The 15406-nt window shown below is 36.3% G+C and overlaps 1 protein-coding gene across 1 annotated transcript in view; it reads left to right on the top strand.

Annotated features, from left to right (window-relative positions):
• The window catches only part of LRP2 (LDL receptor related protein 2), a 184264-nt gene that overhangs the window by 102142 nt on the left and 66716 nt on the right, over window positions 1-15406 (top strand). Inside the window, exons 32-38 of the mRNA XM_025039562.1 lie at window positions 1015-1181; window positions 2078-2221; window positions 5792-5901; window positions 8008-8185; window positions 10552-10765; window positions 11865-12104; window positions 14194-14382. Coding sequence (XP_024895330.1) covers window positions 1015-1181; window positions 2078-2221; window positions 5792-5901; window positions 8008-8185; window positions 10552-10765; window positions 11865-12104; window positions 14194-14382 — 1242 coding nt within the window. The remainder of the gene's footprint in view (window positions 1-1014; window positions 1182-2077; window positions 2222-5791; window positions 5902-8007; window positions 8186-10551; window positions 10766-11864; window positions 12105-14193; window positions 14383-15406) is intronic.

Below are 15406 nucleotides of genomic sequence, written 5' to 3'. Positions count from 1 at the left end.
GCGCCCATGAAAATTTTGCAATGATTAAACATTTTATATTTTATCTTAATATGTAATATATCTTATATATGTGTCTTAATAACACAGAACTCACATTCCAAAGTTATCCTTTACTTAGAGAGGAATTATAAAATAAAACCCCACTCTTGAATTTCATTAATTTAGATTTTTTGGATAATGGTACTACAGCTAGTATAAAGATTATCTTTGAAGATTATCTTTGAAATAAGACTTCTTATTATCTATTTAGGAGGCTAAGTGAATTAATTAAATAAGATATGAGGATGTTTAAGTTAAAATGTACAGATACTTTGAGAACTCTAGAAGACACTATTTACATATTCACTTATGCATTCATCCGTTTATTCATTTATTTGGTCATTCAGTTAGGCAACTATAATATGCCAGGCTCTGGAGACATAATAGTAAGTAAATTAGACATAGTCATTGCCTTCCAAGAGTTAGAATCTAGTCAAAAAGCAATTGGTGGGATTATAAATTGGATTTATTTAGTAATTAAAGTCCCTAATAAACACTAGGCAATGCTTTGTAGTTTTGTTTTCTGAACACACTTTAAACTAATAAAGTGTCATTCACCAAGAATAGTTTATAAATTTTTTTTCTTGGCAAAATCCAACTGTCCTTTCCTCTAAGTAGCTCAGTATTAATGAAGTTTGTCTGTGGGTAGAAATGGAAGAACTTCTTGACGTGATGCTTGGCAAACGTGGATGGTTTATCAGTGTAAGTAAGGGATTAATGAAGAGCAAGGTAAATACTGGTCTGCCTTGGGAAAGTCCAGAAACACTGTGTGTGGAGTTGGACACCTGGTGATCTAGCACCCACTGAAATCTAACGAAAGGCCCTGGGTTGTCCAATGAAATATCTACCATGCCTTGTATTTATTGCTACAGTGGCATTTTGTCTCATGATGGTAACAATCCACTCCGTTTCATTACTGTACATGTCTGGGAATAGGGGGATATAATTTTGACTGATATTCTGCTATTTTCATAGATGATCAACCTTTCTTAATAACTGTAAGACGCAGAGTAATTTTTGGAATCTCCCTTAATCCTGAGGTGAAGAGCAATGATGCGATGGTTCCCATATCAGGGGTACAGAATGGTTATGATGTTGAATTTGATGACTCAGAGGAATTCATCTATTGGGTTGAAAATCCAGTAAGTTTTGAATAACATTCAAAGTATATAACTTGTCCTCAAAGAACCTGCACTGGTGCCTTCTTATAGGCAAACTTTTGCTGGGTGAATAAAAGGAATGGTCCGGAAATAAAGAATTTACCACCAAGTTTGCTTTTTTTTTTTTGACTCAGTGAGGAATATAAATGGGAGACTGGCTTCGAGCAAAGATTGGAATACTCTTTAGCTTTAGAATAATAAGTACATTTAATCTATTGCATATTTCTTATTCATTCAGCAAGTATTTATTAAGTGCTTGCGGTTTGTCCTGCACTGAATTAACTGCTTCCAGCTATAGACTACATGCCTAGAAACAGCAGTCACAAAAGTTGTTCTTAAGAGGGTGTAAACTTGTATTAGACTAACATAAAAATGATCATAGCTCAATACAAAAAGCAGTAGTTCCCGAAGGGAATTCCAGGAAAGCATTTGATGTGGCTGCTGGGGCCTTTATCCAGAATCTTTGCCTCCAGGATACAAAGATCACTTCTCCAATTCCATTGCCATTCCCATTGAGGAAGAGAGGGAAGATCTTCATGTTTGATACTTGTTACCACTATGAAAAATACACTCCTGGTCTCCTAATTTGAGCCTGTGACTTGGGTTATTTTTTATGACTTTGGCCTATATCAGAGATATTCAGAATGCTAAGCATTATGTATTCCTGTGACACTTAAAATTCAGTGTTTTCAAAACGCTGCTGGCATTAGCATTATACACAGGGGGGCCACCCAATGGTGCCGAACCTTTGCCTTTTCTGCAAGTCCGAGGAGTGTTAAAGAAACATGGTAGCTGGCAGTAGCTGCAGTGAAGAAAATGTTTTCACTTAGAAGCGGTGGCCTTGAAACAGCTCACTTCTCCTTTGTCTTTCTTCTCAGGGTAAAATTCACAGAGTGAAGACAGATGGAACCAACAGGACAGTATTTGTTCCTCTATCTAATTTGGGCTCTTCCATGAGCCTAGCCTTAGACTGGATATCAAGAAACCTTTATTACACCAGTTCTGGAACTCAGTCAATTGAGGTAATGATTCCATAGTACTATTTACACAAATGCTGGTTTCTGATTCATGTAAAATCTATTCTCAGGAAATGCTCTCATGGTTTTTGAAATTATTTTAAGCAGAAACAAAAGCAAAGAAATATTAGTATTAGCTTTCTAAGTCTTTGAAGTTTAAGAAGAAAAACCAGCTTAATAATAAATTATTGGAACTTTCTACTGCCTTATTTTGTTTCCTCCTAAATATCAATACTAACTTATTCTTATATAAGGATTTTAGATGTTTTATAAAAATATATAAAAAGATAAATAGAAAATTTTGTAAGGAATTCAGCATAAAGGGAAGAGCATAGTAGACAAAGAATTTTCACTATCTTTTCTCATCAAATCTTCAGAGCTATTTTAGTCCTAAACCAAATATATAGTTTACCTCTGTTCTAAGATAAAAATCTTTCTATGGCTCCAGTGCAGTTTTTCTAACAGTGAAACAGAAAGTAGAAACTTGATTCTAATTCCTTTGATATTCTCCTCTTTGTGATAACTGTTCTTTTTAGCTCCAATTCTCAGAAGAAATTCTAGATGGGGTGCAGGTATGAAATCACATGAAGTAATCAGAAGTAACTTGATTAGTATTGATTTTCTCCACTCTGGGGCAAGGTTAAAACATGTAAGGGATTATTAATTCATAATTTTGAAAGTGAAAATTCCTGAAACAAAGAGAGATCTTGAGAGGGACAGCTAGCAGGGATAGCTATCCAATAGAGTGACAATCCACTGCTCTGGGTCAGGCACCAGCTAGTAAGTTAGTTGTTCTTTGGGGCATTCAGAAAGATGTGGAAGGCACACAGCAGCCAAGTGGCTAATTTAGAGCAGATTCACAAACATCATCTAATTTTAATTTTCACAACATTCCCAAGGGCAGGCAAGTGTAGTAACCATTCACAATGAGAAGGACATTTGCAATATGCACAAATGCTAATGTATCCCCAGGATATATCAAATTAGGTAGAATCAGTAACTCTTAACATGAGGGGAACCTCGGAGGCCCATTGTTTTAGATAAGAACCTGAAGCCCACAGAAGTTAAGACTTTGGCTTAAAGAGTCAGCTTCACTGCCTGATTCCTATGTTCTAACTTTGCCTTGTTACGAACCACAACTCCAGCAATCCAGCCTGGTTTAACCCCCTTCGACAGTGACAGAAGGCATTTTTCATAATCTCAACTAAAAATATCACTCTCCCATGAAAACATAGGCAATATTTATAGCTTAAGACCCTTAATACCAAACTCACATCTCTAGACTCCACTCAGTACAAAGCTACCTTAATTCCAAATGACAATTAATATGCTTCTCTTCTATCTCTTTATCTTTTGCTTTGTAAATGGGAGTCTTTCCTTTTAGAGTGATTGTTTTCCAAAAGCAGGGAAAAGAGGTAATGTGTCTCCTCCAGCAGGTAGAATAAAGAGGCACCAGCTGAAAAGTAACTGAGTGTGTGTGTGTGTGCATGTGTATGTTCAAAGACCTGGCTTTGAGTCTGGCTTGCTTGCTCATTTATTTATTCATTCAACAAACACTAGTAAATGCTTTCTATGGATAAGTCCCATGGTTAGTCCTGGACATCCAATGATGAGCAAAAGGGAACAGAGGCAGAGAAAAATACTTTATTCGAGACCCTGAGTTATGAAGATGCATTTTGTGACTGAGGACAGTAATGTGTTTTTTCTATTCATAAGCTGTTTGACCTTGGAGAAATTACTTAACTTTTAAGAGCCTTTCTTTCCTTATCTGTGGTTAAAAGCTCAGTAAATAAAAGTATTTCATGACACTCAGGTATCTTGTGAATACAGTGCCCTGTTTCCCTCATCATCAATATATTTAGAATATCCATAAAGAGCATAATGATCCAAAGGTAAATTGCCTTTTTAGTGTTTTTATTGGTTTCTCCTTTGGTGATGTCAATTGTTATTCACCCAAGAGAAAGTTAGATTGCTTAAGAAAACAAGAATAGTGTTCACTTTCTGTTTACCTGTATAATATCCTTTCCACCATCAGAGTAATTCACATCTAATTCCAACCTGAAAATAAGAGAAACATTTAAGAAATTGTTTTCCACTAGGGGTAGCTGTGTGCCCATTTACTAAAGGCAATTTTGTAGTTGATGAGTGAAGCCTCCAGAATCTCTATATGTGTGTATGAGAGAGAAAGCTCGATATATTCCAAAAAACAAGAAAGGAACTTTCCTTTGAACTAAAGAACTCTTTAGGCCTAAGAAAGGGAGAGAAACTATAGCAGAAAGAGTCAAGTTGAAAAGAGAAAAATTATCTTAGTTCAAGTAGAAGAGAAAGTAAAATACCAGACAGGAGAGGTAAAAATTTAGAGAGAAAGGCAAGGAGGGAAAAAGGTGTGTGTTGGTGTGTGTGTGGGGGGTGGGGCGTGGAGTGGTGGGACATATAGAGACAGAGAGGGCAGAGAAACAAACACTGACACACAAATAACTTTGCATTGAAAAACAATTTTATAGACAAACCTTCATGCAAATCAACAGACATTTTCTAATTTCTTACTAGTTGTTTCTCCTCTCAGACTGTCTCAGGTGCATTTTAAAATAGCCTTGTTCCTATAAGAAACTGAGTCTAATCCAGTAACCCATATTTTTCTGTGACATGTCAGGGTCCTGTTAACCTTGTTAACACAGGGTTAGCAATACTATTAGCAATAATAATTCCAAGGAAATAACATTGGGAAAGCCGTTTTTTTTCTAGGCTTCTTTTTCATTATCTGTTATATGGGCATAATAATGGTATCTATCTTACAGGAATATCTTGAGGGTTAAATCCAATAATCCTTATTATAATGTCTGGTACATACTAAGTGCCCAACAAATGAATAAAAAATTAGGAAATATTTATTAAACACAGGTTCTGCCAGATTCTGTGGTAAGTGCTTTACGTGTATTATCTCATAGTCCTGTAAGCTCTAAGCAGAAGGTGCCATTATCATCCACATTTTAATGATAAAGACACCAAGTTCAGAGGGGTGAACTTACTTTAGTCAGATGTGCCAGGACACGGATTTGGATTCTTGTGTTTTAACTCACTTAGGCTATTGGAACAAATTTACTTTGAATACTTTTTGATCGACTATGTTTGCAGTGATGGGCCACTGGGTGCTATATGCCAGTCACTAGAGTGCAGGGGAGCTTTGGGATTCCCATTTGTCTTCTAAAGTTTTCTTTTACCTTTTTCCGAAGCCATTTATTTGAAAGGCATTTGTAGTTTCTCTCTGGCAGTGATTCTTTATGTTCACCTATTTGAATCTTTCTTTTATTCATACACATCTCCTCTCCTGAAATTTTAGGTGAATTGGAAATAGAAATTTAAGACACGATTTTGCTTTTCTTTCATTTTCTATTGAGCTCATTTCCTCATAGCCCTGAAAAGCAATTGAGAGTTAGCTGAGCCTAACACCAACTCTCCCATTCATTCATCCTTAATCATGCTTTGGAATTAGTTGTGTGTGTTAAGTTCTTTGTCTCAGCTTCCTTTGTTTTGCCCTTATGAAACTCAGTTCTAATAAGTGATTTTATGTTATAGGTTTTAACACTCCGAGGAGATGTCAGATATGCAAAAACACTTATTACCAATGATGGGACAGCTCTTGGAGTTGGTTTTCCAGTTGGCATAACACTTGATCCTGCTAATGGGTGAGTGTTCATAAATGGCTCCTGCCTTTTATACAGCACCTTTCTTGTAAATGTTATAGTTTGATAAATTGGAAGATTTCAAACTTAGGACATTTTCTGATTTCATAACCAACATTTTAAAAATATAAATCTCAGTGAGGAAAAGAAAGCTCTATTTTATATTTAATGTGGAAGATATAATATATGTTTTGTTCTGTGTTCTTTGAATGAATAATATTGGACTGGAAATTCTGAACAAGCAAGAATTGCAGAAATTTTTAAAATAGAGTTATAAGAATGGGCAATACATTTTGACTTTGAATGTGTGAGGGAAGCTTTAAGGGAGTAGGTAACATCTGAAATAGATCTTGAAGGATGAGGAGGTTTCCAGTAGGTAGAGAATGGATTGCAACTGGTAGTGATACTTGAAGTTAAGTGAGCATTAAAGATGCAGAAGCATGGTGGTATTTAGCGTGATCGTGTAGAGGGCTGGAACTAGAGGCTTACAGAAGGGGGCAGTTAACCAGATGGGAAATACAGTAGCTTAAAGTCATTTGGGGACAAATCATGGACATACTTTGCTGTCATGCTTTTATTTTTATTCTTTTTATTTTATTTTATTCTTTTGAGAAATAAGGAGCCAGTAGGGAATTTGTAGGAAGAGAGTGATAGAACCAAATCTGTATTTCGGAAAGATTGGTCAGAATTGGAATGGAAGAAACTGGGGCAGGGAGAACAAATAGACATAGACTAGAATCTTCTGTTCTGATCAGTTATTCATTTTGTTGATCTTATACTGTATTATAAACTAGAATAATAAGTTGTATTATATGAGCATTGATTTTTTAAGCAAGAGATAGTCATCTCATCTCAAATGGATTTTGACTTTCTGTTTGAAAGTGAGCAGATTCTCAGGCCTGGAAGGGAACAGAAGAACTAGTTTGTATTAGCTCTCAGCTTTAAATAAAAATGATGCACAAATGAAACCCAATTCTTAAAGAGTACTAAAAGCACAAATGCTAGTCTATGCTTGCTTACTTGTCCTAGTTTTCAGTTATTCTTTCTAGAAGAAGGACCACCTTAGATTTCATGTCCCACTTTTGAAACTCAAGTTCATTCATTATTCATTCTTCATTCACTAAACAATTATTTATTGTGCTCCTATTATTGGGTGGTCTCTTAGTTAGGATCGGTTAACTATTGAAACAAACTCCAAAATGTATAATGGCTCAAAGGAAGTTTATTTGTCTTTCATTTGTGCAATAGAACTTGGGGAAAGGGTGGGAGGAAGTTCTACATAATCATTCAGGGACCCAGGCTGATAGGGTCTTCAGTAGGAGATTTTCAGGGTCATTCTGGGTGTTGATATCTTTTGAACTGTAAAGGAAAGGGCATTCAAGAATGTGCCCTACAGTTCTTATGGGCTAGGCCTACAAATAGTGCATATCACTTCTGCTCACACTCCTTAAGCTAGAATTTAGTCACATGACCATGCTAACTGCAAGGAAGGCAGGACTGTAGTCCAGATTTTTACAAAAAGAGAAAGATATCAGCATGTTAATGGGATTGTACTCCAGAAAAAACATTACTCATTCTTTATCCTATTTTTTGCATTAAATTTCAAAACTCTTCCTTTTTCATCACAGAAATCAGAATAGGTAAGAAAGTATCTGATCTTGCGGTAGATGATGATTTGGAGAATTATAAATAAGAAGCCTGAGAGGTCAGCACTGAGGTACCTGACAACATTTTCATTAGCTTTGTCCTTCCCAGGGTATTGGAAAGTATATTATTCTTCAAAAGGGATTGACTATTGATGTAGGCTTCTTCTTAGTCATAAGCTTTCCACCTGTCTGACCAAGCTCAAGGATCACCCACCAGTGGAAGGATGCTAATTTCCTGGTTTAGATACCATTTAAAATGGCTTCTACTCCAATAATAACCAGGAAATATACAGACATTGAAAGAACGCTGGTTAAGTACTTCTCCACATTGTATTTAACGAGGTATCGATGTGTCAGGTTTCCTCCATTGTATTGGGTGCATCTTGACAAATACACATTTTCATGCCATTCACTCTAATCTGCTTTCTGTTTTATTACATGCTGGCGTTTTTCATGGTTGTAGGAAACTATACTGGTCGGACCATGGAACTGACAGTGGGGTTCCTGCCAAGATTGCAAGTGCTAATATGGATGGCACATCGCCAAAGACACTCTTCACTGGGAACCTTGAACACCTGGAATTTCTCACCCTTGATATCGAGGAGCAGAAGCTCTACTGGGCGGTCACTAGCCGGGGAGTGGTACGAACACGCTTATAGTCTGCTGCTCTTTATGCTGCACTTGTCTGGCTGACACTACTGTTCTGAGTCGTCTGGCAGTGGTTCTTGAACAATCTCTCTTGGTGACCAGTGTTTTATTGCCCCTTCTCCCAACAACTTCTTTCCCTTGAGCAAATCTTGCTCTAGTTGAAGTCCAGTTCTTTACAGTATGTGCATAGTTTTTTATAGATAAATATTTATTAATGTTTTCCTTCAAGATAAAGTAATTCCATTTATTATTTCTCATTTGTCCTTTAAGAGCCATTTCTTTCATGTTTTAGTGATATCAATACTTTTCTTCGAATGTTGTCTAGGCTCTCCAATAATAGAGACTTAAGAAAAAAATATATGGCAAACTTCTGTACTCAGCCTTCCCTCCTAGCTACATATTATTCTCTAATATCATAACATAGTTGCACATGTGTGAAAACTCCCTATACTGGTAATTTTAAACTCCAAGACTGAGTTCATTACATCCTGCAATAAGAAGCAGAAACTACATATTTTCATTTATTTGTAGAAATAATATTTGATCTTTATTGCTGTGCTTAAGCAGCTGAACTGGGACTAGGCCATTAAAAGGTGCTCAATAATAATTATTGATCAATTTAAATATTACTTTGAGTATGGAATTGAATGTATGTTAGTTTCTTTTTTGCTTTTTAAATAGTAGTCCTTTCAAATCTATCTTTGGCATTGGTACCCTCCATAATATTGTGTAGTAGTTTTGGTTTTCAGTTCATTATCAGTTTGACAAGTACTACTTTTACTCTTAAAATGTACTTCTAATAGTGATAAACTTTGAGGATTAAAAGGAAGTAGTGATGAATGTGAAAGCACTTTACAAATTTTGATGCATGTGTGCAACGTTGAGGAAGCTCTTATTACCTGGTGTGATTTCTCCATACAACTTAGCACGGCTCACACAGTACTCATCATCTTCCTCCCTTCCTATTTCTACTTCTGCTCTGCCCTCCTGAATCTATGAGCTTGTTAGTGGTGTGACTCTTCATCCTTTCTCTTAGGCTAGATTCCTTATATTTCTTCTTCACTTTAATAACCACGTCCTTATTTAATCATCACAACTCATCAGAGGGTAATTTGCCCTCTGCCTCTTTCCTCAGGTGTACCCTTTTTCTGCCACCTCCACCTTTCTGAGCCACTTCTCTCTAGCTTGGCTAGACCATAGCCCTCATCGCTGGACCTGCTTTCATGATGGAGACATGTTGTCTTCATAAAACCACAGCAAATAGGTTTGATCACTGCTCAACCTAGAACCCTGGCCTCTGCTGATCTTGATCAGCTAATCTGGTCCAGATTGTTCCTTCAGCAACTCCCTACAAGGTTATTTTTCCTATGCTCTCCAGAGGTCCCCATTTTTTTTGGCACCGGGGACTGGTGCCCTTATGAGAATCTAATGCCTAATGATCTGAGGTAGTGATGCCAGCACTGGGGAGCGGCTGCAAATACAAGTGAAGCTTCCCTTCCTCACCTGCCACTCACCTCCTGCTGTGTGGCTTAGTTCCTAAGAGGCCATAGACCGGTACTGGTTCATGGCCCAGGGGTTGGAGACCCCTGCTCTAGGCTTCTGGAACTTCTGCCATTTCAAGGGCACGACCTGCTCTTATAACTGCTGAGTGCCCTTGTCCAGTAAGGCAGTGAGCCAGACCTTGTTTGTCTCCCTTGCCAGTGCTCAGCTCAGATTCTGGCACAGAGGAAGCACTTGAGACAAGTTTTTGGAATGAAATCCAATCAACTATGTCTGCAGTTGGTTTTTCTTTCAGAAGCAGACAACTTGTTATTTCCTACTGCCAACTTCATTCTTATGTATTCTTTTCCAGTTTACCAAGCCATTTTGACTAAGGCTTGTTACCTGTTCTGCTATAACAGCATTACCCTTTGCCCCATCCAGTCTTGCTGTCTTCTGTGATTGTATGGAGCACATTACTCATCCTCATTGCAGAAATTGTTGGTGAAGATGTTAAATACGGGATCAGCCAACTCCTGTGTAATGGTCCAGTTAGGCATTAAATGTGTGTCCCTGACCAGAATGTCACACACAGGAATGAAAGAGATTTAGGCCCCTTTTCTTCACAATGCCACCTGAGAAAAGTTGATTGAGTTACTTAAACTCCAACTTCATTATGAATGAAATGGGCACAATGACGTTTGCCTGACTAATGCTCCAAGCAATTGTGACTATCAAATCAGATAATAGATATGAAAAATCTCTGTAAAGGATAGACTGTTGTATGACTGTGAGGTATTATTATTAAGAGAATGTCAGTTTAAAATGTTTCTCTCATTTCACCATGAATCAGTCAATAATGAAAATTCTGATTTTTTAGATTGAAAGAGGAAATGTGGATGGTACAGATCGAATGGTCCTAGTAAATGATCTTTCCCACCCATGGGGAATTGCTGTATATGGTTCATTCCTTTATTATTCTGATGAACAATATGAGGTCATTGAAAGAGTTGACAAGGCCACTGGGTCTAACAAAGTTGTCTTGCGAGATAATACTCCAAATCTGAGGGGCCTTCGAGTTTATCATAGACGCAGTAAGTATTTGTTACTAAAACATACACATGTATGGATGTACAATTTATATTCACATCTACGCACTTACATGTATGAACACGTGCCTATACACAGACCCATGTTCTAACACATGCGTGCAAATTGAAATTACTCGAAATATTTAAAGCGATACCATGTCTTAAATATAGCTAAGTGTCAAAGACTAATCTGGCATCTGCAAGGCCAGATTGACTTCAGAGTAAGTTTATTGCATTCTTTCCCCATCACTTTAAATTCCTTTATTTGTTTTTGCTTCTTAGTACTCACTGACATGTTATCTATCTGTTTATTGCCTGTATTTCTCATTAGAATGTAACCTCCATAAAGACAGTCACTTTGCTTGTCTTGTTTCTCGTTCTCCACCCAGTAACTAGAATAGTTCTGACACTTCGAAGTGCTCAATAAATATTAGTTAGATGACTGCTGGGAAAGTGTTAACAGGATAGAATTTTTAATCTTAAAAGGAATAGTCTTAGAAGTTGCCTATTTCAACATATTTTTTCAGAAATAATCTAAATTTTGATTTGACCCTTTAAATTAGCATTATGGTCTAGAGTTTTTTTCCTATAGTTTTGACATATTTTATGTCTTTTAGTCTCTAACCAAAGATTACCAATTTGTTTGCTGTCCTACAACCTAGGTTACTGGTATTTATTTTTATTGCATGTGAAAAATGTCCATTAAGTACTCTTATTTAATAAACTTTATAATAAATGCCCATCACATTACTGATCATATAATTAAACTGCTAAAAATTTAAATGCCAGTACATAGGCTAAGAATGCAAAAAAAAAAAAAGAATTTGTATACTGACCTCTCTAATTCTTATATATTTGTGGAAGAAATACAATTAATGCTTCATTCTCTAACTGTTATAAAATGGTTTGGTCCTGTTTCATATCTTTAGGTGTTAGTTGTATAAGCTCTAGTCTCTTTAATATTATTTTTAGGTTGTTAACTCAGATATTGTATTTTGTTACTAATTTTTATAATGAATTATTTGGTGACTCAGTTTTAACAGTGCGAAATGGAGAGGCAGGTAGATAGGCCAAAAGTAACGCTGATTTTGATTTCATTTAGACTCTGCCGAATCCTCAAATGGCTGTAGCAACAATGTAAATGCCTGTCAGCAGATTTGCCTGCCTGTACCAGGAGGACTGTTCTCGTGTGCCTGTGCCACTGGATTTAAACTCAATCCTGATAATCAGACCTGCTCTCCATATAGCTCTTTTATTGTTGTTTCGATGCTGTCTGCAATCAGAGGCTTTAGCTTGGAATTGTCAGATCATTCAGAAGCCATGGTGCCAGTGGCAGGCCAAGGTATGCCGACTCCAGTACAAGTGGTATTCGACTACATCTGGTGCCATGTTGAAATCCTTTGCACCAGAAAGCATTTCTTCTTATTTGGATTCAGTGCATAATGAAGCTTGTCTTTCCCTTTAAATTGGCTCAGCCTTGAGTGGTTCTCAAACTTTAGTGTGTATCAGAATTGGAGGTCCTCTTAAAACACACATCTGGATCCCACTCCCAGATTTTCTGATTTAGTAGTCTAGGGTAGAGCTAGAGAATCTGCATTCCTAACAAGTTCCCAGGGCATGCTGATGTTGCTGGGCCCTGGACAACACTGAGAATGACAGGCTTAGAGCAAAATAGAAAGAATGTAGCACGAGATTGCAAGAAGCATTACAGAGTTGGTGTTCAGAAGAACCGAACCTTATTTCCAACTGTTAATGGAGATTTAGGGTATAAGTATATTAACTTTTTTAAAAAAATTAATTAATTGATTTTTTATGGTGACATTGGGTAACAAAATCCAATAAGTGTCAACTGAGAAGTACATTAGTTTTTAAAATAGTAATGACATAATCCCCAATCTGATTTATTAATATATATTTGATGAGTCGAAATAAATGAGTTGACAGTATGAGTCTCTCCTTAATAACTATGTTTTTGCAGCACTTTATGCTTGCATGCTGTGAATATATGAAGTGATCACTTTTTACATGAGCCAAGAGGTTTCTAGGCGTATAGTACCACAAGAGTTTTTAGTAGCATCACAAGGAGTACGCCACAGGCTAATGACAGAAGTAGAAGGTAGCAAGGGAAGAAAAGAGGATGAAGGGAATGAAGGGGTTGGAGAAATGATCAGAAGAGACAGGAAAACCTATGGTGAAAGGAGTCAGTGTTCTGACGCCACACATGCTCCTGCTTCGTGACCATATTCACATGTACTCATGACTCGTTGTTTTCCCATATCTAAAAAGTTATGCATCTAAGTTACCATTTTGTAAATTATTATAAAATCAATAATTTTTCCTCCCAGCTTTTGATTTTGAAAAATTTCAAATACAGAAAAGTTGAAAAGTACAGTAAATATTCTTATATTCTTGCTTAGGTTCAGCATTTGTTAACATTTTACCACATTTGAGCTCTTGATTTCTGTGTGGTTTTTTGTGTTATATGTGTATACCTACATATATATGCATACATTTTTAATGAACTTTTTGAAAATATATTGCAGATGTCATGATATTTCACCCCTACATACTTTAGAATGCAGCTCCTAAGGGCATCGTCACTTAATATTCATATTTATATTTCTCTACTTAGCCTCAGAATGTTTTTTATAGCTGTTGTTTTGTTCCATCAAAGATATAATCAAGATTCATGCATTGTATTTGGTTAAGGTGGTGTCAGTGAAATCCCTGCCTTTTAAAAGCATGATTTTTGCTTTGCAATTTGTGTGAAATCTTTGGGGTCACTCTTGACACTCTATGGATATCTTATCCCCCAAGTGCCTTTTACCCATTGGTTTTAGCAGCCATCGATGATGATCCTTGACTGAAAGGATTATTTAATTAGGATTGTAAAATGATGGTTTTCTTGTTCTATCATCTCTTCTACATTTATTGGATAATATTCTTCTAGGAGAGCTGTCCTTTTTACCCAGTTAATCACCCAGTTGTTATCACTGTCGACTCAAGATTTTACTTTTTTAACTCAATATGTTATAAATCATTTAACGTATTTACTCTTCTGATGCTCCAGTTATCCATTTTGGCCAGGGAGTTCTTCCTGAATTGGCTGCATGTGTCTTTTGACATGATTCCATTTGTGTTTGAGTGCTTCCTTGCTTCTAGGTATAGTAAGATGTTTCAGGATCACCGTATACATTCCCATTCCATTTCTCCCAGGAGCCAGTGCTCCTTACTATAGGAAATGTGAGAGAAACCAAGAACTGGGTGGTGGGTGTGCTTGTTGCAACTGGGAAACAAATGGTTTTATTTTGTAACGGGGGCATAGTCAAAGCAGGGGCTTGGGAATGAGGATTTGAGAGGAAGGGCAGATATTTTAAAAGTTCTAGTTCCAGCTAGAGCCTTATTTAATGATCTTTTCTTAAATGTTCCAGGACGAAATGCATTGCATGTGGATGTTGATGTATCTTCTGGCTTTATTTATTGGTGTGATTTTAGCATCTCTGAGAAATCTTATAATGCAATCCGTAGAATCAAACCAGATGGGTCTGGTTTTACAAACATCATTACACATGGGATAGGAGAAAATGGAGTGCGGGGTATTGCAGTGGATTGGGTAGCAGGTGGGTAAGCTGTACAGTGATTTTATTGAAAAGCCTTTTTATTTTTGTATCTCTATCATTTTATTTTATGTTGGAGAGTTTAGTCTAATATTATATATGCTACAGATTTGTTTTTTTTCTGATATTAAAATATAATGAAAACCATGAGATGGCAATTATTTATTTTAAAGCTGAGAAACTTTAGCTGCCAAATTTTTAATTGCTTCCTCTTGTTAATGTGTAAAAACTCTTTTGATCATTAGGCACTTTCTTTATTGTAGTTCTGTTGAAATGCCTGACTCAATATTTCATTAACTTAGTTGTATTGAACCATGTATTTAATTTTGAATTACCACTCATTTTTAATGATACACTGAGAAACAAATGTATCAAATGTATTATAATTTTTAGAATATAGTACAATTTTATAAAATAGGTATCATTGTGTTATCAAGCTTGGTAAGTAGACATCACATAGAAATATTAATTGAAATATATTGTAAAAATTTAGGTACTGTAATGAGTTGATGGTAAATAGTAAATGTGGTAGTATGATTTAGATGAGGCTTTAATTGGGTTTCTAAATCCCATTCCTGATTAGGAATTTACTACACTATTTCTGAGGGCATAGATAAAGCATTGGTCAATAGTTTATGGCCTATGGGCCAAATGCACACTGCCCATTTTAAGTTTTACTGGAACATAGCCATGCCCATTTGTTTATGTATCATCTGTGGCTGCTTTTATGTTATGATGGCAGAATTGAGTACTTGTGAAAGAAAACATACGCTCTGCAAAGCCTAAAATAGTGACTATGTGGCCCTTATAGAGAAAGTTTGCCAACCCTATATTAAAGGATTGGAATATACATATAGTACAATTAGAGACAGGTAATGAAAAGAGTAGGTCGGTAATATTATATACTGGCCTGATGACTCTAGAGCAGTTTTGAGTCAGATATAGGAATAAAGTAGGTGTGCTTTGGTAGCTAATTTAACAATAGACTTTCAACTGCATGGAATCCATTTGAGATTCCTCTCTATTC

The sequence above is a fragment of the Pteropus alecto genome, unplaced genomic scaffold (assembly GCF_000325575.1).
Source record: "Pteropus alecto unplaced genomic scaffold, ASM32557v1 scaffold3, whole genome shotgun sequence".
Classification (NCBI taxonomy): Eukaryota; Metazoa; Chordata; class Mammalia; order Chiroptera; family Pteropodidae; genus Pteropus; species Pteropus alecto.
Note: the sequence above shows the minus strand (reverse complement) of the source record. Positions and strands in the feature narration are given on the sequence as shown.